Source organism: Vipera ursinii, assembly GCF_947247035.1.
Source record: "Vipera ursinii genome assembly, chromosome: 3".
NCBI classification, from domain to species: domain Eukaryota; kingdom Metazoa; phylum Chordata; class Lepidosauria; order Squamata; family Viperidae; genus Vipera; species Vipera ursinii.
Window position 1 is genome coordinate 124,195,987 of NC_139516.1, and position 24,631 is coordinate 124,220,617.

At 37.4% G+C, this 24,631-nt stretch overlaps 1 protein-coding gene across 1 annotated transcript in view; it reads right to left on the minus strand.

Annotated features, from left to right (window-relative positions):
• The window catches only part of ADAMTS16 (ADAM metallopeptidase with thrombospondin type 1 motif 16), a gene marked incomplete at its 5' end in the record, with an annotated part of 97,243 nt that overhangs the window by 25,086 nt on the left and 47,526 nt on the right, over positions 1 to 24,631 (minus strand). Inside the window, 5 exons of the mRNA XM_083360296.1 lie at positions 4,958 to 5,084; positions 12,228 to 12,366; positions 16,183 to 16,427; positions 18,577 to 18,700; positions 22,683 to 22,813. Of these exons, the coding sequence (XP_083216422.1) occupies positions 4,958 to 5,084; positions 12,228 to 12,366; positions 16,183 to 16,427; positions 18,577 to 18,700; positions 22,683 to 22,813 (766 nt within the window). The remainder of the gene's footprint in view (positions 1 to 4,957; positions 5,085 to 12,227; positions 12,367 to 16,182; positions 16,428 to 18,576; positions 18,701 to 22,682; positions 22,814 to 24,631) is intronic.

The window sequence follows — 24,631 nt, forward strand, 5'->3', positions numbered from 1 at the left end:
TGGGCGTGGCTACAGTGGTAATGGCAGACTGGGTGGGACTAAAAAGTTCAACCAATCAATTCCAACTTTGTGAGAACTTTTTTCCCCATGAGAAGTTGAAATTGATTTACTGAACCTTTTTTTTGTAGACGGCGGCGGAGGCCTAAAGTGAAAAGGTTTTATAAAACCCAGCTGAAGGCGTAGGACTGGGGCTAGGTTCGCCACCATGGGCTTAGTAGCCTCGGTGGCTAGGAATGCCTTCCACCAGTCTCACTTAGTTTGCTAGAGAAGTGATACAGTTTGACCACAATTATTTATGTTCTCACAACGTTCTAATTAGAGAAGCTGATGCATACTCCATACTGTCAATGCCTTAAATAACTCGAGTTCCACATTTCTCAAGGAGCTCTTCTCTTTTAAATCTGAGCCTTTCTAAAATAATTAGGGAAAGCTTTTCTCCAAAGATCAGAGATACTCAGGACAGTAGGTTAGATTACTGGGTATCCCAAACAGCCTAGAAGGCACAATGACAAACTACCACCACCAAGAAATCAGAACAGGCATGTTTTTGAATGCACCAGGAATTGAGCTCACGCAACAGTACTCACCAGGGGTGGAAGGTGGGCAAAATGAGGCAAAATGACATTATGATTAAAGTCTGCCACTTTGATACAGGGTATGATGCCAGTGCAATGAAGCTTTGATTGCAAACTGTGATTGCCATCTTGCCCCACCCATATTATTAAAGTACAACTAACACTGAAATTTTATTGGGGTTTTTTCAACTTTGTTGGCTAAAAATTTGAGATGTTTTAATTATTACAGTATTTATATTTGCCTTTTATTGTTGCATCCTAAGATGGATTGATTTATTTTTACCCATTTTAAAATGAATTTAATTTTCTTCTGCTGTGACATGAAGAGCAATATTAAAACACTTTCTAAAAATTAGCAATATATTATAATGCACACACTCAGAACAAGGTTTTCCCATCCTTTTCTACTACAATCCTTCATGTCATAGAAATGGAGGAGTCCCTCTCTGAAGCCAGGTCCATCTGTGATAGAAGGATGTTCTAGTTCCTCTTCCAGTGATGATCTCTATGTTGATAATCGTGGGAAAGAAAGAAAGAAAGAAAGAAAGAAAGAAAGAAAGAAAGAAAGAAAGAAAGAAAGAAAGAAAGAAAGAAAGGAGTTCTCAGGAAGAATTAGACATGAGGAAATCTTGCCTCAACCTGTAGGGTAGTGGGCAGGAGAAAATGGAACTTTTTTAAATGAACATAGTTAAAATTAGGCTACAAAATATATATCGGGCAAACACAGAAGTGACCCAAGAAAGCTCTGAAATGAATGCATGTTTTTGTAGCTGTCAATCATGCAGCAGCAGCAGCAGCACAGCAGCAACACTAATGGATTTAATTGGAATTCTATCTTCAGCTTGTAATATTGCATGAGGAGAACACAACATAAATGTTTATGGTAGACATTTTTGGGACATGCTCAACAGCTAAAAAAAAACTGGCTTAAGGCTAGCTAGTGTAAATCTAATATTTATAAATTTAATGTGTTAGCTCAGTTAGTTTAAATGCTCAAAACTGGGATTACAGCCAACTTTGGAGCTTGTGGCCATGAATTCCAAAATATCTTATGCACAACAGAGAAATGATGTCTGGAGGTTCCAGACGGTATAGCAATGTCTCTTTTAACTTGACAGACGGCATCTAAATGAGGTAACTCACTATATCTGCATAAGGAACCATAAAATAACTGCTTGGGTATTTCGGGTATGTGCTGCAACTAAATAGCTATTTTACTATGATGACTCGGGTTCAATGAAATTAGAAGGGTCTGCACAACTAGTTCAAGAACCTAAAAATTAAACAGGTCATATGTTACTTAAACAGGAATTCTAACAGCTCTAGGTAGGAACTGTTTCAGTTATTTATTTATTATTTATTTATTTTTATATTTATTTAATTTCATGGAATTATATGCCACTCCTATCATTGAATAGATCACATACTTGTTATCTGCCAATAAGATTAAAACAATAAAATAATAACAAGTAAGAATAAAATAGCAAGTCTTGTTATGCATCAAGAACATGAAAGACACTGTTAAACCCCACTACCAGTGGGTACAGACTCATGATATATCAGCCCAAAGGTTAACCAGATTTTAATAGCTTTCCTTAATCCCAGCACTGCTGGAGCCAAATTGTATCTCCAAGAAAATGCTACACCAAAGCACTTAATCTTGACTATGCAGTTTTTCTGATAGGAGCTCAAGTAATAGCTTCTCATATATGTTATAAAGGCCAAGTCCTCTTAAGGTGGTGTTGCTTTTTTTGCAAGTAGTACTAAAATAGTTTGCCTTTACCTTCTTTCTGGATTATTTTGCTTTCAATTTCCCAATATAATCCATATCCCTAGAATTTCTTGATGGAACTTCCATTCAAGGTTCAACAATACTTTTTAAAAAAAAATTTTTTTGTGATCAGCAAAAACTGGTTAGGTATTGCTACTTGCTGTTACTTGAAAACATGAATGTAGTTCTAACATATGCCAGTGAAACATGGACACTAGCCTCACAATCAATACAAAAGCTACGAGTGGCACAAAGACACATGCAAATATACATGCTTGGCATCACAAGTCAAGATAAAAAGATCTGCATATGGATATTCTCTCCATCCCTCTCACCCTCTCTTCCTCCCTCCCTCCCTCTCTCTCTCTCTCTCTCTCTGTGTCTCTTTCTTTCTCTCTCTTTATCTCTCTCAACACTACCCTTGGATTTCCACTATTGGGGTACAGCCAAGGTACATCTAAGGATGGGAAGCTGTTGAAGCACCAAAAGTGGTGATAGTCATCCTTACTATTATAAGTATTATATTATTTCGTTATTTTACCTTGGAGAGAAGGATAAAACTTAGGAATAATAACTTTAGAGATGCTCAACAAAATACCAAAATTAACATGAGTTTTGAACTGGCACTCCATAAATATTAGTTCATTGGCTTGAATTCTATGGCATTTCTTGATCTACATTGAGATTATGACGGAGAAAATTCTTATAAGGGGATGCAGGTAAACAATCTACATCCAGACTAGTTCATTACCAAAGAAAAGGACAGGTGGAAACCATCTCCTCTGCCAAAAAAAAGAATAATTTCAAACCTATCGGACTGTACAGACAGGAGAATTAAGGACAAGAAATTAATCTCCTATTTTTACTGAAACCACTATTTCATTTGATACATAGAAGTTACTGAAATTATCCCATAACACCTATATCAGGTTCTCTGAGATACACCTTATCAGAAATAATATGTCCTTGAATGCCCTGGTACCTGCCTCCAACCTAGTGTACACAAGAAAAAATTGCCAGTTTATGATATGACTGGGGTCAGTTATACAATATGACCTACATTAGTCCATTCAAATTCTAATGAAAGGCTTTATTGTTGTTCATGGATGATTAGGGTATTAATGATCAGTAATCTTTGTTAAGCTTTTGAGTTACAAAATCCATCACAGTCGGGGAAGAACACCCCCCCCACACCTAACTGGTAAAGATTATTTTTTTACTATTATACTCTTATATGGGACTGCAAGAAGGTAGAGAGTGTTAACTGAAAACAAATGCATTAATCAGTAGAATAAATAAAATAAACATCAGTTGCAATGCAAAGCCATAAGACTGCATAGCAATATAGGAGTTAAAGAGCTAAGTGAAGTTTAAGATAGGGTGGAACTTAAATTGTTATCCATAGCATGTTTAAATGCTAATAGTGAGGGCAAATGGGCTTCAGGGGAAGGGGTGACTTAAGTTATCACTTACAGCTTAGGTGACCTAAGCGAAAAGGTTCTATCCTACATGTAGACCAGACATGTCAAACACAAGGCCCGGGGGCCGGATCCGGCCCGCGAAGTGGTTTTATGTGGCCCGTGAAGCCATCCTGGAAACAGTGAGGGAACGGCCCCCACTGCCTTGGCCCTGGCCCAGAGACCCTCCTTCTGCCAGAGACCCTCAGATCTGTCCCACTCCTGCCCAGGCCCCCATAGGCACCCTTGATGTGAACGATGTAGAGCTGGCCACGCCCACCCAGTAGGCCATTTGCACTCTAGCCACACCCACCCAGTAGGCCACGCCCACCCAGGCCACACCCACCCAGCCCCCTGAGGGCAACCACAATGCTGATGCGGCCCTCAATGAAATTGAGTTTGACATCCCTGATGTAGACCATCAGCTGAATGATAGTGAGAAGAAGATGGGGAAGCAGAAACTGAACTTGAGGTCAGAGCCAAGGGACAAATTGTTAAGACTCAAGGAACAAGTACTAGTCAGAACCAAATAATAGAAAATGTAACTGCAGAAAAAGCAGGAGGAAGACAGAAAGGGCACATAGCAACACAGCAGAGTCAAGAACAGTTTGTTCTACAGAAAAGGTTCCAGCCTAAGCAGAAAGCCTTTCAGGGTCCAGAAAGGCAAATAGAAATACCACCCCATAGCGCTTTACAGAATTCTCTGGGTGGGTTCATTCTGCATATTGCCTCTAATAATCTGAGTCCCCGTTTTACCGATCCCGGAAGGATGGAAGATGAGTCAAATGTGAGCTGGTCAGGATCAAACTCCAGGATGTTTGCCTGCAATACTGTGCCACCAGGGCTTTTCATGGCCAGCTTTGGCATGAATGTTCAGTCCAAAGATTTAGAAAATGTTTTGCTATTGGTAATATATTCCAGCCTAGACTTCCCAAAGCTTATCACACCAAGAAGTACATATATTCATTCACTTGCAAAAGCCTTAATGACCAGGACTTGAACCATCCCTGGAAACAAACTTGGAAGCCAGTGCATATTACAAATACATTCCAAACAGAGTTGCAGTTGAAAGGTGTTGCAAATTCATTGAACAGGTATATGTAATGCCTCATACTTTTTTTAGGAAATATACACTTTGTTGTGCATTTTATTACCTGGGAGGACAAGGTGGCATTTTGCAAGGGATGGCTCCAGTAGCTGGTCGACTCTTGTGGTCACATAAAGACATATCGACTTGTACTTGAAAATCTTTGTAGCAGGTTTCTTTTGTCACCATTTGACCTGCATATAACACAGCATAAATGGCAAATACAAAATCATGAACAACTGTTTACATTTGGAACTCCATTTTTTGATTATCTCAAGCCATGGTGTCCATCTTACACAATCCTATGCAAACAATAAGCACACTTATATGACTACCTCCCATGGTTTGATTTCCCAGGTCAAAGACATGCTTTGTTCCTTACGTATTAACTAATTCTCATGACTATTTGACAAACAATTCTTGGGAATATGACGTATCATTTGCTCCTATTTGCTGCTCCACAGTTGTTTTTCCTTTCTGCAGCCTTTTTTTTTAAATTTCCATCCACGATTCTTTGCTAAAATGTAAACTCAGTTGTGTCTACACAAGTTAGCTTGTTGTTAGCTCTGTATTAGCAGAAAAGGGATGCAGCTTCCTTTTTCAGTCACAGGAATGTATAATTCAGACAAATTTCTTCAGAGAAAGGAAACAAGGGGATTATTTACAAAGTTCTACCAATTCAAATGTTTTGATTTTATTTCTGGATTATTTCTTATTAATCCATCACTCCATTTTTAAATTTTATTGTCAGACAATGTCTGCAGTTTGTTACAGCTCAGTTTACATTTCTTACCCTATTCTTATAAATCATCAATAGATATGACTACATAAAAAGGTAAAGGTTTCCCCGCACATGCGTGCTAGTCGTTTCCGACTCTAGGGGCCGGTGCTCATCTCCGTTTCAAAGCCGAAGAGCCAGCGCTTGTCCGAGGACGTCTCCGTGGTCATGTGGCCGGCATGACTAGATGCCAAAGGCGCACGGAACGCTGTTACCTTCCCACCGTAGTGGTCCCTATTTTTCTACTTGCATTTTTACGTGCTTTCGAACTGCTAGGTTGGCAGAAGATGGGACAAGTAACAGGGGCTCACTCTGCTACGCGGCACTCGGGATTCGACCCGCCAAACTGCCGACCTTCTGATCAACAAGCTCAGCGTCAAGCACTAATTAAATCACACCACAAAACATATTTTGTGATCTGATAATGACTGATGTTTTATAATGATTCTGATAACTTTAAAGGAAAAAATGAACAGGAAACTGATAATCTGAGCACATACCAGTTCTCAAATATATCAGAAAGTAATGCCAAAGGATGAAAAGACAACAAAATCAGAAAAAGGTAATAAAATGAAACAGCATCTGCTAATTTATAAATCAACTAACTACAAAAATGTAGGATGCAGAGTTCAAGAACAACTGTATAGATCTTATATCATGAGAACAATTTTGTTGACTATATTTGAATTAGATAAAAGTTTAGATTATTGGATTTGAAGTTTGCAAATAGGGATTATCTATCTATCTACTCCAAATTTTCCATTGTGTTAATTCAGGCAGCATTTAGCTCAGTGCAGGCAACTGCTTTATTGTTCTGAGTAGCTGTGATTCCAATTTAGAGTTTTTTTCTTTGCAAATCTGAGTACTTTTTTATGCCTTAAAATAATATATGGAAGGCTACATAGTGATCAACCCTCATAAAATTTGTAAAAGCAAAATACAGTTTGGTCCGACACACACTACTAGTCTGAAGGAATGTTTGACCCATTTCATTAACATGTTTAAACTTACATTCTGCTATATATAGTTTGATAAACTGTATGTAAACAGCCTTAGGATGAGATAGACAATGGCCTGGTGGGCAGAATCATTACCATTCTACTTCCCCATGTTACTCAGCTCCTACAGTTCAAACTTGTCTTTAGTCTTTTAAGGATTCTCAATGCAGGGAATTACCATATTATAGTTACAGAATCCACTGATGCTCTATGAAGAAGAAAGAAAGGATGAGATGGGGCAGGTTTCAACTTATGTCAACTTCAGCTGGAAGAAACCCAGTTGTCATTATTTGGTGCCTTCTCCACTGAGTTCAAGTCTTCTCTAAACATGAACACTCATCATCTCCTGTTTTTAATCCTCCAAACCTGTCTCAGGGCCTTTATAAAATGGCTACGAGGGAGACTTTGCCTGAAGGGAACCACCTCAGAATACTAAGGTGGGTACGGAGATCCATAGGGCAGACTTACTCTCCTCAGCTTTTATCTTCTCCTTTCCCCCTATTGTGGGAGTTTCCCTGTTTCTTCATCCCTTCTATGAACACTTCGCTCAGTGTAAGTTTATCCTTTCCTTAATTTTTTTTGTGTATGTACTTTTTTTTCATAACATTTTGCACGACTGATGTAAATTTATATCAGTCTACTAATACAAAGAGTGAGTGAGGGCAATGGTGGCCATTTAACATTCAGAGTTGGAAGGACTCTATTCTACAATTTATTCTAGTTCTATTATCAGTCTCTTTACCAATGTAGTCTCCCCATGCAGACTCTGCTATTTTTGATAGTTACATAATAAATGGCCTGCCAGACGTCCAGACAACTTAGTCATGCATTTTATGGACCTGCCCATCACATGCTGTCTGTGCAGTGACTAACAAGAAGCTCAGAAAACAGCTGGCAGCATGTCATCTTCCCAGCAAGGTGAGTGACTCTGAACTGGGAAGAAGGCAACAACTTTTCAGTTTGACAAATAAATCAGACTCTCTCGCCCCCCCCCAAATATGTACAAACATTCAGGGGAAGAATTGGCTTCCAAAATAATAAAATATGGATCATCATTTTTAAAACTGATATAGGAAGAAACTAATTTCGAATGAAGCTCTATCTCATAAGTTGTAATTCATTAGTTCTGGACCCTAGAGTTGTTTCCATGACTACTGTATTTTTAAATCTAGTGGAGTAATTATCAAGGCCATTGTGTGACCTGTAATGTTTCTTTGTTTAGCTACACTGCATTGATTTTAAATAATTCTTGGAATATTTTTTTTTAGAAAATTCTGCCCCACTCGCTTTCAAATAATTGTCACCTTCTCCACCCAATGTATCACTGAAGCCATTGAACACTTGGCCAGGAAAGTAATATTAAGTGTTGCTCTCAGACAACAAAAGGTTATCTGTCGCTATTCTGTCTGAAGTGTTACTATAACACCATACAATTATTGAGATGAACAAACAAGCTAAAAATTATTAGCACTGACTTATGGACATTGCTACAATTTACAAAGTTCAGAATTGCATCAGTGGACCTACATTTTATTGAAATGAGTAGATCTCTGGAAGTGTCAGAATCCATTTATATCATATTCATAAATGGAATGTTTCAAACATTATTCCATGGATTCTGCCATCTCCCGAAGAGAAGAGAATAGATGTGTATTGAACCGGTATTAGGCATTTCAAAGGAAAGGAGAAGCCTTTTGAACTGGGGAAACAAAAGGGGGGGCTAGCATCTGGCTTTTGTCACGGAAGAGAGCAATAAACATGAAGGGTCCTAAGTTCCTTTTTCCCACGAGAGGGATGATACGAGATAAAGGATGGGGGACTGACCAAATGGGGTTAAGGGGGGTTAAACCGGGAACTCTTTATAAGGGTTTACTTCATGGAATAATATTAAGTCCTGTCTCGTTTCCTACAACCAAGCATGTTGTAGTAAAGATTCTTTTTGGAATAGATTTGACTCCAAGAATTTTGTCTTCCTAAGACATGGTTTAGGGTGGGTCCTGACATTAAGCTTAAATGGACAAAGAAAAAACAAACTGATAAAACACTTGGAACAATAAATATCCAGCTGCCAGTGTGTCCAGCTGTGCTTCTTCACTGAAGAAATGTGTGTGCATGTAACACATTGGATTCCATTGTTTGTCCACTGAAGCTTCCTACTTATTGGGGGCGGGGTGGGGGAGGGATGTTTGTTACAACCAAAATGAAATTGGGCTCAGGATGAAGTTTGCTTTTTTGCCATTCTTTTTTCTTTTTATACTTGCAGCAGAAATTTTCTGAAAAAACACTCCCTACTAAGCATTTAATTCCAGCCTTAGCAATATGTAATTTAGTAATGGTTAACTAATAAATCCATCCAGGTGATACTAACACATACCAATAATTTTTTTTAAAAAAATCTAAAATGAGATTAAAAGGAAAGATTGAAGAAGGGCAAATGATCACTTTAAAATTCTGCTACAGTTTGACAAGCATAACCTTCTTAGGTCAAAGGCAGAGGTAACTGTATTGAAGCTGCTGAGACAAAGATCAGCTTCAGTTTTTAAGGATCACAGTCATTTTGACCTTTACCTTTTACATGACATCACCTCTTCATCCTCCAGGTGGCAGATGTTTACCCAGAACAAGCAGTAGGGGATTATTCACCCATAAACAGACAGCTCAGATGCAGATTCTGGCCTCTAACAATGTAATTTTCATCTTGTCAGTCATTGGTAGCTACCCAGACTAGTCTAGGTGACAGCATCTTAAATGGATAATAATAGGCATGTGTCTTCATGGGGTCCTCTTACCACAGATTTCCCCACCCTGTTTTCAGATTAGGTTGAACTTTAACTCTATCTCAGTCCACAAAGCAATAACAAGAGCTGTAAACCAATACACCTGAAAGGCAATAGATTGGGGGATATTATTCTGGAACAGAGGAAAGCAGCTAACTATTTCAGAGGTCATTTTGAGCCTCCAGTTTTACCATCTAGTTCTCAGTCTGTCCAAGCATCTCATCTTTTGCATTATTATACCTTAAGCAAAACAGAGTCCTTTAATTTCCTTCTTCAGTAACATAAAACAATGCCAAAAAAGAAAATTACTGTCTTTTGAAGAATAACAAAAATCTAGTTTCAGCCTTGAATCCAAAACTCAAAATTTTGCTCAGTTAGACAGATCTATAAATAGATACAACTCTCAGGGGCTACCACAAAGAAGAGGGAGCCAAGCTATTCTCCAAAGCGCCTGAAAGCAGGACAAGAAGCAACGGATGGAAACTAGTCAAGGAGAGAAGCAACCTAGATCTAAGGAGAAACTTCCTGACAGTTAGAACAATTAACCAGTGGAACAACCTGCCTCCAGAGGTGGTGAATGCTCCAACACTGGAGGTTTTTAAGAAGACTGGACAGCCATTTGCCTGAAATGGTATAAGGTTTCCTGCCTGAGCAGGGGGTTGGACTAGATGACCTCCAAGGTCCCTTCCAACTTTATTATTATTATTATTATTATTATTATTATTATTATTATTATTATTATTATTATTATTATTATTATTATTATTATTTACATTGTAGATAAATACACTATAAATAGATACACACATGAAGTGTTTCTGACTATTGCCACTGCAGACCTAATCCAAGTTATCATTAAGTTGAATAAAAAATAACTATTTGTAAATCCTTTTGAGAGGTACTGTTTAATTTTGAACTTCCAGATAAGAAATAGCAGACTAAAGACTACTCCATGAAAAGTGGACCCAAAAATTGCAGTGGAAGAAGACCTGGATAGTAAACTGGCTCTTTGAAACCTCTCTGGACAAGGAGATGATTTGAGATTGCCCAAAAGTGCTCCAGATAGCTCACAAGGAGACCATAAGATTAATGGCCTCTGTGGGTTTAGAGTTCTGTGAGATGAGGGAATCTTGCTCAAACCAAAGTCAATGCCATTGAAAGGACACCAGTTTACATATTACCTCCTCTAATCACTTTTGGAAATTGCTTGTTACTGGAAACCCCTTATAAACTTTTTGCATAAAACAGAAAAAAATCAAATTATGATTTATGGTTACATAGAACTGGGTGAGTTTCCTTCAATCCTTAGTAAAGGAAGTTTTAACTATAAGAATTTAAATTGGAATAATTCACAAAAGAGTGCCTAAAACTTTGATTTCAGAAAGTTATAAATGGAATAAGGGTCCAAATAAATTTGAAATAAAATTTTGGAATTAATTCTAATAAATCCTTCCCATGGGAAAATATTTTTGTTTTGATTTTTTTAAAGTAAGATTTAAAAATTAGGCAATAGAGGCAGAAGTTATTACAGAACATTGCTGAATTGGATCTTGTGGCAGCTACAGTACACTGCTGGCTCATACTTAAGTAATTGTCCACTAGGACTCCTGATCCTTCTCAAAGTTACTGCTGTCCAGCCAGTTACCACATATTCTATACCTACACATTTGGTTTTTTTTTTGCCTAAGTGTAAAATTACAATTAAAGACAATTACAATTAAAGGAGAAGAACTCACAAATCTGAATTACATTTATGGAAGTGAACAAAATAATCTAACATATGACATATTGAAGGATGTTTTTGGAAAATGAACTCAGAAATTAATGTTATAGTGTCGACAGAGACACCTGCCTCACAGGAAGGACTGTGTGTAAAAGATGTTATCGAAGAGGAACAAGTTTTACTTGACAAGATTGAGACTAAGTTGAAAGAGGATTTACGAAGGTCAGGCTGCAAGAATGACATGGAAAAAGATGCTGTATTGGACATGCAAAAGAAACTGGCTGGTATTTAATAATTAAAAGTGATATACAAATAATAAACCAAGAAAGTGACCTGGATAATTTTCCTGCATTGGATTTAGAAAATTTAGAAAAGAGACATTAAAATTTTGAAGAACCTCATGAGAAGGAACAAAGAAAAATGAAAAAAAAAGCAAGTGCTAAGACATGATTTGAATGGACTAAAGATTACAGTTGTTAAAGGAAGGAATATATATGTTGTTATCTCTGGTAACCTTAAATGGATTTTTGTTGACGCCAGGACTGAAATGACAATGCTTTATGGATTTGTTTGTAGATAAGAAATGGGATACGGAAAGAAGAAGCCACTTATTGTACTTTAAGATGTGATGAGTTACTAAAATTATTTATACTTCTATTGATGAAGATAGGAACTCACTTCTCTCTCTCTCTATCTTTATTAAAATTATTACCGGTATATAGACATACTACACTCTTTAACTTTTGTCATCAATTTCCTGTTCAAAAAATAGTATTGGGGTGACATGTAAAAATATTTTGAGTTATTGGTATTATTTTTCTCAGTTTGTTAACAAAAAATGACCAGCATAACAAAATATCAGGTGACTTTCCCTTTGTCTCTAATATTTAAGATAAACTTAAGAGGTAGCTGACATAAATATCTCATTAAGGAGATTATTATCCAAGTGGACTATATTTCAGAATTGATTGAATGAGCCTAGGAAGGTCTGATTTCTGAAAATGGAACAATTTGTAGTCTGCAATAAAACTATATTCTAAAACATTTCAGAGATATCTTACCTGCTCCACATGAGACTGAGCATCTAGAACGGATGATGGCCCATGTATAGTTATGTTTTAATATTTTTGTTTTTTCGGTTTCCAATTTAGGAAGAGAATATTCCCATGCAATTCCTAGATTTTTACCTTGTAAGAGAAGCTGATAAAAGGAAACAAAGGAAGCTATCAGTTCATGCTTAGAGTGTGCTAAAATATAAATGCTTCCATAATTAGGAATTCCTGGCCAGATAAATAAATACAACATAAAATCATGCTTGGAAAATATCTGGAATGGTTCAGGTAGAACTGAGGTGAATCTAGAGAATTACAATATTTGTGAAAGTACAAAATGCACAAATCTCTGGCATAGAAGTAAGGATCTTAATTTGTCTCTTTTAGTTCACGAAAAATGGATTTGCTTAGCAAAGTAGGGCAAGTGTCTCCCAGTGACTAGATCTGGTCCATCAGCACAAACTAGTAAATATCTTGTTGAGATCTCCAGGTTTTATACTTAAGGAAATGTGTATAAAATTAAACCATTTGATTTGATCATCCTGTGGCTATAATCAGAAATGTTGTGGGTGATCCATAAATGCTGTTTTCATTGCTCTTGGGAGGATGGAATAATTCAAGTTGGCAGCAGTATTCTGGGGAAGAGGTACTGATCATGGTGTGGCCAATGGATGAAAGTCTTAACACCTGAGAAAGTTCAGCTAATTAGCCAATAACTGCTTGTTAGAGCTGGAGACTACAGAGTGACCCAAATGATATCAGGCAGAAATATTGGCTCCATACCACCTGACCTTCACATTTCTATTTCTCTGGCAGCAAATTTTGACTTAGATCACATCATGATAGGGAGAATGACTTGAGCTGCTGCATTAGCACAATTAGCACATTAGTACAATTAGCATATGGTAGGTACTCTTAGAAGCCTGCTGGTTGTCTGGCTATTCCCATTACATTCCCTACAAAGTGATAAGACACATTAAAACAGGTTTAAATATCATAACATATATATAAAAAAATCACATGAAACAGCCAGAGTTAAGATCGATCTATATATATATTAACGACTCTCTTTTTTACAAATAAAATCTTATGCCATCGGAATCCGTCTTGTCTGTTCACAGTTTTAGATATGACTAATGAATTCTTTTCTTCTATTACAGTTCCTCAGGTCATGGAAATGTGTTGAATATCTAATTGGCTATGCCTGAAGGAAGCCATTACCCACAAGGACAGCTTGCTGAGTAAGTGCAAGACACCCATCCAGTTTGACTAATCTTCCAGTTGCTTAGCACTGAACAAGAAGTGGAGAGAACTGTTTTTTTTTTAAAAAAAATTAGTGGCACTGATTTAGGAGAGCTCTTTTAATAAGGTAAATTTATTTATAGTATGCCATTCCAATACAAGCTATGGCAAGTTAATTTTGGTATTTAAATTAGTATGCATAGCATAAATAAATTGATAGCAACAACCTCCCAAGTATTTGATGGCATGCACTGTGGGAATTAGATACATGCAGACTGTTGAAGAAATGTAAGTTCCAAGGTGACTCAGGATCATTAAAAAGGATTTGGCATAGGGGCTGCCATGCCAAGGGAACAACATGAGATGGAATTTGTGTACCTTGCACAGATAACTAAAGAAAGAAAATGAAACAAAATAAGAAGATCCAGGTTTTTCTAGCTAAGTTTTGATTACAACCCTTGATTAATTTGTTGGGGAATTTAGCAGCAGCTATATTATAAGATAACCACATTGTCATTTTAGCAGAAGCAATACTGTTGTTGGCAGACAGAGAGTTAATCTCTGAATTGTAGAGCAATTAGGTTATAAATTAATGAAGGCAGATAGAACAGGAATATACCCACCCTCCCAAAATCCAAATTGTTTGTAAGAAGGAACTAATCACTCTTGAACATTTATGGCACAGAATTTTAATGGACTATTTCATTACTGCAATTACTGCTTATCTTATAATATAGCTGGTACTATTTTAATGAGTTAATCAAATGTATCCTATCATTTTTATGGGGCATATTTTACTTTGCATTTTTCTGTATAAGCTTCTGGGAATAACTTTAATGATGGCTGCATAGAATTATGTTTAATAAATAAATAGATTTCCAGAAGAAACAAATGTATGGACATCCTACCCCTCCACTGCATTCTCCATAGTTATCCAAGCTTATTACTATTCAAGGGCACCACAGAAAGAAAACTGCAACTCCCCCAACAACTTTGAAGGTGTAGAAAATTGGATAATTTAGTTGTTGTTGCTTGGAGGGTGAGGTGATGAAAAAAAAAATCTCAGAAATATTACTCAGAAATATGTTTTTGAAAATAACATCCCTGCGCTAGTTCAGCGTTTCAGCTTCAGTGTTTTATGTTCTCTTGGAATAATCTATGTTGGCCCAAGCTTCTCAGGATTTTAGAGTAGGAACTCCTTCCTTCCTTCCTTCCTTCCTTCCTTCCTTCCTTCCTTCCTTCCTTCCTTCCTTTCCTTCCTTCCTTTTACTTGAATGCTCTGTTTTTAATTTGCCTTTTGTTTGTTTTGAGATTTTGTCCATAGATATCCCCAGTCCTTCTTATCAAACAAATAATATAAGTATACTCTATCTTACTAATTGAAATTGAAACTAAATTCCCCAAATAGGGGAAAACTTGGATTATTCCAAGATTATAAATACTACTACTACTACTACTACTACTACTACTACTACTACTACTACTAAAGTTGGAAGGGACCTTGGAGGTCATCTAGTCCAACCCCCTGCTCAGGAAGGAAACCCTATACCATTTTGGACCAATGGCTGTCCAGCCTCTTCTTAAAAACTTCCAGTGATGGAGTATTCACTGCTTCTGGAGGCAGGTTGTTCCACCGGTTAATTGTTCTCACAGTCAGGAATTGATTGTGCTCCAACAACATGTGAAAGTGTACAAAACGATCAGATTCCTTTTATGTTCTTTGTGACCTCATTCTGTCTTCTCACTGAGATTTGGTCTAGCAGCAGCAGGAAAGGAGGAAGGGAGTTAAGTTCTTCTCTAGGTCTGTATAAACTCTACATAATATTTATAAGAGAACATTAGGAATTGCTGAAGCTTGTATTTTGACTACAGTGCAGATTCCGAGACAAAGCCATAATGTCAGTCATAAATATCCCATGGCTTGCTATAGTATAGGTTAAATTGCAATAAGTCATCAATTCAGGAAGAAGGAACAGAGCTATGAAGCCCAATAAAATTATGTTTCTTACTCAATATGCTATGTTCCAGTATTGTATTATGACTGTTCCAGGGTGAATAACTGTTGTGATTCAGGGTCAGCCTGTGGGTTTGGCAGTTGGGTCGGACGACTCAGAGGAGGAGGAGGGGGGTGTTGAAGAGCTTGCTGATGATGGCCTTGAGACTCCGCAGAGCCCTCAGCCAGGCCCCTCCCACCTGGTCACTACGGAGACCCAGCTGTGTGAGCCTGACAGCGTGGATGAAGATGACCCACAGCTGGCCCTGTTCAAGGACACCCGACGCAGGAGGCAGTCAATCAGGAGTAAACAGAGGAAGGCAATGGGGCACCTCAGAAGGAGGCAGAGAGAAGCCACGCCCTGAACTGTATAAAAGGGGAATGTGTGGGAGGGCTGGTTTGCTGAAGGCAACTGCTTGAATAGTTCCTGTTTCATAGCTCCTGTTTCATGGTTGGTGTCTGTTTTATGTTAATAAATTTGGCAGGCTTTATTCCAGCCTCTTGCCGTTTGTAAAGGGGTTGTCCCTGCTTTTTCTGCAGGGCCAGTAGCAGGCTGGTACAGAACAATAACAATGGAGAGGCTATAAAGGGAGATCAGGTTTTCTTAACCTGCATTATTCATGCATTGGACTTCTTAGTCGATATGATTAAAAAAATTGAGTCCTTCCCAAATCAGGAATTCTAATTATTTTTTTACAATGAACAATATTCCATGACAATATCACCTACCTCTATTACAATGCTTTCATTTGTAGGTCCAGAAGCACTTAATGTCTCTGGGTGGTTATGTGGTCTTTGATAGACAAACAGAGTCCCAGCAAATTTGTATTTCCCAGGCCAGTCAACAGTCCAATAGCCATTGAGGTGGTATTTTTTACTGGAAGTATGAACAGCAATATAGGAGTTGGATACATTCATCTCATACACATGAATGCTTCTTGCTCCAGCAGGTATTGTGACTAACGTGTAGTATTCTAGATAAAGGAAGAACAGAGACACTTCATAATGCAATAGCCAGGTCCAGATGAAACTATGGACTAAGAAATAAGTAAATAAAGATCTAATAACCTCAATTTAGGTTTCTGCTAGGAATCTGGAGAGTTAAAGTGAAGACCTCATGATATAATTATTCTTTTATATTAAATTCTATATGCAGGGGTGTTAAACTGCTGGCCTGTGGGTTGGATACATCATAGAGAAACTGCGCCCACCCCATTGCCGGCAATGGCAAAAAAGTCGTGAAACGTCACGACACGTGTCATTGTGAGTTTGACACCCCTGCAGTAGAGAGTTCACTGAGAGATATATTCAGAATTGCAGCTTTAGCAGGCAGAGGGCCAACACTGTTGAGCCTGTAGAAATTATATTATAACCATTACAAAAACAAGTTTTAAGATTTATATCAATATATTCTAGATGAGTCTGTTTCCTGATCCGATCTACTGTATCTCAAAGGGCTTCTATCCTGAAAGTCTCACTGTTTTCCTTTCTCTCCCTCTTATAGCCCAAGGACTTAGGGCAGAGCTAGTGTGAATTTCTTTATAATGCTCTCTTCATTTCCCAGGCTTGAAGTAGGTTTTTGTAACTGTTGCTACATATGATAGCTTCTCCAAAGTCATCCCTTTAGCATTCTACAGGGAGCTACTTCAACTGCATGAATTCAGACTTTAAAGGCATCTTTAGATATAGGACATTGATTCTTGCGAATAATGGTTACAGTCCTCCAGATAAATCCCTTTCCAAGGTGATGCAGAGCCTACATGAGGATAAGGAAATAAATCCCGAGAAGTCTGTTTCTGAAGTCTTGGTCAAATTTCCTCTCAACCCTGATCCTGCCATCCTGAAGTCAGGTTCTGAAACAAGTTTATAGACATGCATGTTAAATCATCTTTCTTTCTTTCTTTTTAGTTAAACACTGGAAAGCAGATCTAGAAAGAAGTGCCACATTGTTGGGAAAAATAAGCGTCCTTTAAAGCCTCCTCAAAAATAGGCTGTTTCTCTTAAGTAGATAAGCAATAACAATGGGATAAAAGCAACACCAATTATGTTGGAGTGGGATTAAAGCCTGTCCTTGATTTATTTATTTTTTTGCAAAACTGAAACATAGTGTTTCAGTTGAGGCCAACCTGACCTAGATTTCTCTCTGTTTTGAAACTGTGATATTCTAAACAGGATAACACGCCATCTATTCCTGAAGTTTCAAATAGCAATACTGTAGACTCATCATCTTGCTGGGCACATAAATTACAGAGGCAACATGGAGGAGAATCTCGCACTGTTTCTGTACCCGAAGGATGCAGCCTTTTCTCAAAAGGATACTGGGTCTTGGAGATACTTGAAAAACAACAAGTCTTTCTATTATTTTCAACAATGAAACCAACAGATAAGCTCATAGCCTCCTATGACAGCAAGAAATGGTGTTGGGCCTTGAGCACAGTGTTACACCAACCATGTTCTTGCCTCTTATTCTGCAGGGAAGAGGGGTAAGAACTTAATAACGGACTAACTACCAAGAGCATTACGCATCATGTCATTTGATAAAAGATAACAGAAACCTGGAGTCAATATGAAAATACAGTAGGGAAACTACAGTATCACATGGGGCTGTACAAGCTCATAGGGTAGCAGATTCATTTGATGTTTTTGGAAGCATATTGTGGAATTTCAGTAAAAAGCACTGCCCTATTTGGCTTGCATAATTGGCTGCTACAAGGATATGATCAGTAACAGACCAATTTAAAAGAAAGCAAACTGAAAAAGCTGAACCCCTTCATCCTCTCTATTCCTCAGTAGACCCATTAATGTCTTTATCCAGTTGGGTGGTGGAGAGATCTTTTACAAGTCATTACCTTTAATCCCAGACATGTATTAAATGTAGTTTTCTAGCCTTCAGAGAAGAAAGGACAAAAATGTTTAGAAAGCAGCTTTATTGTCACTTTTATGCAAGTAAATCATGTGCTGAGTCTTCATAAAACTGCTCATTTAATTTGTTTTTATCATTCTTATCTATATAGACATGTATGCCTTTTTCTGTAAATAAGCATGGGAATATTTTTCCTCTAATAATTTCATGTAGATAAGTTTTAATTATTCATTATATTGAAAATATTTTTAAATTCTTACGATTCGTAGTGTGTTGTTTTGTGTACTGCCCTTTGTACATTCTGCAACTTGAATTATCTCCTTTGCATACTCCACAAGCATCTTCTACAGCACTGGAGCCTAAGACATGATCACAGCCAACCACCTGCAAAAAAGGGACTCCCTTGATGCATCTAAAGTTACGTAACATACAGTAGTTTAATCTAAAGGTTTACAGATAAGAATCAAAACATTTCATTTTGCTGGACATTTTGGTATATAAGAAATCTTATGGAGAAAAAGCCTGCATCTTTTGTTTACATATTTTTGCATTATGTTTATGTATTATCCCCATTGTTTACATATTTTCCTATATTTTATTAATACCAAACTATTTTCATTTGTGTTACATCTAAAATATGGCTTCTCCCTCTTGCATATACTGTGAGTCTTTTCAAAGTGTTTACCTGGCCCTTCTTGCCATTTTAGGCTGTCTAAATGTGAAAGAAAAATAAAAAAATAGAACGCAGTGCGGAACATTTCATTTACCGTTTAACAGAGAAATAGCTAATACCTTCGCCATTCCCTGCTCATTCCAAAGGACCTCACCCTACATGAGTATTTTTCTTCAGTATTTTTCCCCCTATCTTAATTAATAGCTAAATTGGAGAAAAATATTTGAGGAAAAGGGTTTGCAGAGATGCTATTGATAGAAGGAATGGAGGCTTCACACTTCCATTTTTTTTTATTTTTATCCTCTTCTGTGTAAAAGTTTGGAGCAGGATTCTGGACAAAGACCTTAGCTGTTTTCTACGTAGCCCCTACTATTAAAAATATAGTAGTTCCACTGTTGACTGTTGACTCCTTCTATGTGGTATTTTATGGTAGGTGTTCTGAAATTCTTTGAAATTGAATTGAACTCTGAGTTATAAAAACAGCAGTTTTTGTGAAATAAATAGGAATAACCATTAATTTGAAAGTTAAATTCTCTGTTTGTTCATAGAACAATAGAGATGGCTCTTTGCATGCCCATAGTGCTGGTAAGGGCTACTTAAATCCAGTTCCCTGCCATTGCTGGAATCCATTTTTAATTGTTTTAAATTTATGCTACACCAATTAAGGACAATAAAAATCCATGCATATAACAACATTAAAGGATCAACACAATTTCAAAACTGATGAACAAAGTAATTACAAAGTAGATAAATAAAAAATCTTGGAAAGTAAATACAAATTAAAGCATCCCAAAAACAGAGCTGTCTATATTTTCCTTGAACATACCCAATGAAGATGAATCCATCATTGCACCTTAAATCCATTATTCTGAGTCCTAATTCTGAATGAGAGAGAAGAGGTCTTGACCTTCTATGACATCCTTTAGGTACGTGAAGAATGCAATTACATGTGCTCAGTCATGTCTCCAAATAGCCTGCTCCTTCAATCTTTCTCCACAGGACTTAGTTTATATCATTGTTGCCCTTCTCTGAGCCTATTCAAATTTCTTAGAATTGTCCTTTGGTTGTGATGCTTAGAACCCAAGCAGTGTACAGGTAGTCATTGTATGACCATAACGGAGCCTGGAATTTTATAAATCATGAGGCCATAAGTTGAGGCATCTATGTGACTGGACCTGATTTTATAACTTTGATTGTGGTGGTTACTTACTGAATGCCACAGTCATTAAGTGAATCCAGCAGTTGTTAAGCAAATGCTACAATTTTTAAGCAAATTAATGTATTCCTATAAGTGTTTTCTTTTTGGTGGAAACCAGCCCAAAAGGCCAGAAACTGGCACAAGTCACAGTATTTTGCAGTCATGTGACTGCTGAACACTGCAGCTGGCTGTAAAGGTGAGCCAATTGCCATGTGCCTTAAATGTGGTCATGTGATTTCAGGGGTGTGTGCAGCCGTTGAAACTCTGGAACTGGGTAGTAAATAGCTTTTGGAGGATGTACCATAACTTTGAATCATCACTAAATGACTACCTGTAAAGTGAATGGTTAATTCCCAAGAATTGGAAATTATAATTCTATTGATATAACCTAAAAGTACATTTGCCTTTTTTGTACCTATTGCACTACTGACTCAGATTCTCTTTGTAGCCAATTAATATTCCAAGAACTTTTTCCTGGTATCCCCTATGTATTCGATTTAACTGAACAACTTCATCTGATCATGGAGATTTAAGCTCTTTCAAAGTAAAAAGATATTGTCTGACCACATTTCTATCCATCTCAAGCTTCACTCCTGCCCTTCCTCCTGCTCTTCACAATTTTCTAGTGAAAGACACATTTTTTTTCTTGGAGACAGCTGAACCAACGTAGAAGTTGAGGAGCTTTGCCTTTTCTTTGTACTCTGTTTTCATTTTGACTCTTTTTTGTATAAAGTTTTTTTTAACCTCTACATACATATGTTAGTTTTTCAAACAGTGTGCGATCTGGATTCATAAAATGCTAATACATAATCAAATCCTATTCTTTGGTTCTCTCTTCTAATCATTTGTAGAATAAATTCCAGCTTTGGTAATATTCCGTTTCTTCTTTATCTTTCAGCCTCATAGTTAATCTGTCCATCTCTGCGCATTCCAGTATCTTTTTTATTACCTCTTCTTCTGAAGGTATTTGTTCATTTTTCCAACATTGCACATAGCGTATTCTTGCTGCGGTTACAATATAAATATAAACCAAGTATAAATTTTGCTTATTAATCTTTTCTGGTACTATACCTAATAAAAAAAATCAGGATTAAATACTACATGTTCTCCTAATATTTTTTCTAGCCAAGCATGAATTTTTCCCCAATAGGCCTTTACCTTGTCACATGTCCACCAGGTATGATAATACTGTATGTACGTGTTATGTTTACATTTCCAACATTTACCTGATACATTTTTAAACATTTTTGCTAGTCTAGCTGGAGGTAAGTGCCATCTATAAAACATTTTATACAAATTTTCTTTATACGCAGTTGACATTGTCAATTTATGATTTCTCTCCCACAATTTGTGCCATTTTTCTAATTCTATATTATAACCAAAGTTTTCTGCCCACCTTATCATTGTCCCTTTAATTTGTTCACTTTCCATCTCTAAAGTTAACAAAAAAATTATACAATTTCTTAATTAATTTCTCATCAGAAGTTAATAATATCTTGTTATCATTTTGTCTTCTTCAATAGCAGCTGGCATGTAGTTTTTTGCCATTTCCTTTTATTTTGAAAATATCTATGGAAACCATTTTTGTTATTTTCAGTGTCTTTCACCAACTTCAGTTCATTTTAATTTTTTTTGCTTTCCTAATTCTAGCTTTATATTTGTGGGCTCCCTGTTTCCTTTGTGATTTGGCTCTATTTCTGTTTTGTAATGTTATTTTTATGCAACCCAGAAATACAATGTCAGTTGCACAGCAATGATGAACATGAACTAACTATGGAAAAGGAAGGACATCAGCCTGGAAACCAAATGTAGGTTGGTCCACTTTATTGTGTTCTCTGTAGCTACCTATGGTTATGAAAGCTGGAACTTTAAAAAGCAAGACAAAAAGAAAATTAACTCATTTGAGCTGCAGTGCTGGAGAAGCTACTGTGTATTTCTTGGACAGCAAAGGTGACTAACAAGCAAGTACTGGAGCACATAACACCAGACATGTCACTAGAAGGCAAAATAACAAAATTGCGCCTCACTTATTTTGGACATGTCATGTGAAGGAATTCATTGGGGAAAACAATTATGTTTGAAAGATTTAGCTATAAAAGGAAACTAGGCCACCAAAGAACACAGTGGCTGGATACTATGAAAGCTGACACCAGCTAGTCCATAGAAAAACTCAAAGACATCATGCAAGATCGGAACATGTGGAGAGACCTGCCCCATAGAATCACCAAGAGTTGGACATGACTGAATGGATGACATCATCATCAATGTTATTTTTAGAACCAAAGAGAGACTTTGGTTCAGACATTTTGGGCTGAGAGAGAATGATTGGCCAAAGATTACCCATCTGCTTTAAGCCTAAGGCAGGATTAGAACTCACAGTTTCTCAGTTTCTAGCCTGGTGCCTAAACCACTACACCAAACTGACTCTGTAAATACTAATTAGAGATACAAAATGCATAGTAACAACAAAGAAAAGTACCTGATTTCATCATTACCTCACAAATACCATCAATACAAACATTGTGGCTATCCTCTGAACAGGGTGTCCCATCTTTTACTTTGTTTGATAAAGAAAAGAAGAAATCAAAGCCTTCCGCAATACAGTATAGTTTGCACATATATTGATCTGAAATGGAAAGAGAACAAGAAGCCTTCTTTTATTTTTTCTACATCACTATTGCTGGAAGTAAAATATGAATAAACCTAAAGCTACCTAAAGACTGCAAGTGATCCAATGGGACAATTTTCAAAAGTTATTTATTAGAAATTGTAAACCTGGTAACTGAAATAAATTGTGCCTTTCTGCTTTTCTGATTGTTTACATTTGTGATTTTTAATACTTAAAATAACTCTAAACAGAAGAAGGAATATGTATAAATCAAAGGCCTGATGAAATTGAAAGCTGAGTGTTTATTAACTTAAAAGATGAGAAATTTCACCTCATGCGTATCTCCAAATGAAATAAGTTAGCTAAAGAAGTGCTTACATTTGGCTGGATTAAGTCCTAAATGAAAGAATAAGGGCTTTTACCCTGCTTTTAGTGCTATTTATTGTAAAATAAATACATTTAAATAAGGATACATTGAAGTCTTGATTTTAAAATGCATTTGTAATTTTAAAGCTGTTGGGAAAAGGGCAAACCATTACAATGGCATTAAACCAAGAACATTATGCAAATTCATGCCATGTATGTTCAGAAGAAGAATTAAAACATATTTTTCTTATATATACCCGTATATATTTGCCCGTTCCCCGGGCAAATCGCGGCGCCCAGCAGGCGAGGAAACACGCCCGTTCCTCCGCGCAGACCTGCCGACGTTTGGGGAGGTTTGGGTGCCTCCCAAACCAAACGGCAGGTCTCCGTTTTGTTCTGGGACTAGTTCCCTAGCCTTTTGGAGCTTTTGGTGTTCGCCCATCAGCTGTCTACGGGGAGGCAACAAAGCTGCCTCTCTAGGCTTTGAGAAAAGGCCCCTTGCACAAAAGGCAGCTTCAGGACGAGCTTCCAAAAACCCTTTCCTTCCTTAACGCCCTCCCCACCTTCCCCCAGAAAGCCATATTTCTTTTTTTTTATTGAAAATTTTTATTGAAGTTACAATATTATCCCCTCCCCAACCCACCCCAGAACCCCTCCCCCTCCCCCATATTTCTTCAATAACAAAAACATAAAAAGCTGGTTGGGATGTACTCGCTGATTCCCCCCCCTTTTTTTAGATGCTAAAACTAAACTCTCCCTCTGCCTTCCAACCAATATCCCTTTTTAAAATCTTACCTTGGCTCCAGATGGAAGAGTAGAGGAACTAAGCTAGTAAGGAGAGAATTTTTTTCTGCAACTTTTTACTCCTGAAGTAGTAGTAGTAGTAATAGTAGTAGTAGGAATAATAATAATAAATCCCTAAACGTTGTGCCAGAAAATGGAGGACGCTGGGTCTTTGCAAGTTTTAGCTGTCTGTCAGACTGCCTGAAAAGGGCGGCCTTCAGGCAGCCAGGCGGACAGCTAAAGCTTGCAAAGACCCAGCGTCCTCCATTTTCTGGCATAACCTTCGGAGATTACTTTAAAAACAAAAAACAAAAAAAAAGTCAGAGGAAAAACAGCTGCAGAAACATTTTGTCTCCTTGCTGGCTTGGTTCATCTACTCTTCAGCCAGGAGGGAGTCCAAGGCCTAGAGAAGGAGAGCTTTGCAGCATCCCTATGGACAGCTGATGGGCAGACAGCTGATTAGCGGAGAAGGCTCTGAAAGTAGCCGCCATTTTAGCAAGGAATTGTTCGCAGCTGCTTCCAGGAGTCCTGGGGAGCAGGCCTAAGTGCTGCAGGGGAAGACGGGCAGGGGAGGACAGCGCAACATCCCCAGGGTCTGTGGTAAGTGTGAATGACCACTGGAGTGCTGCATTTGTCATAAATTTGAAAGAGGTTATTTGTAGTTTTGGGGTGTTGGTTGTTTTGAAT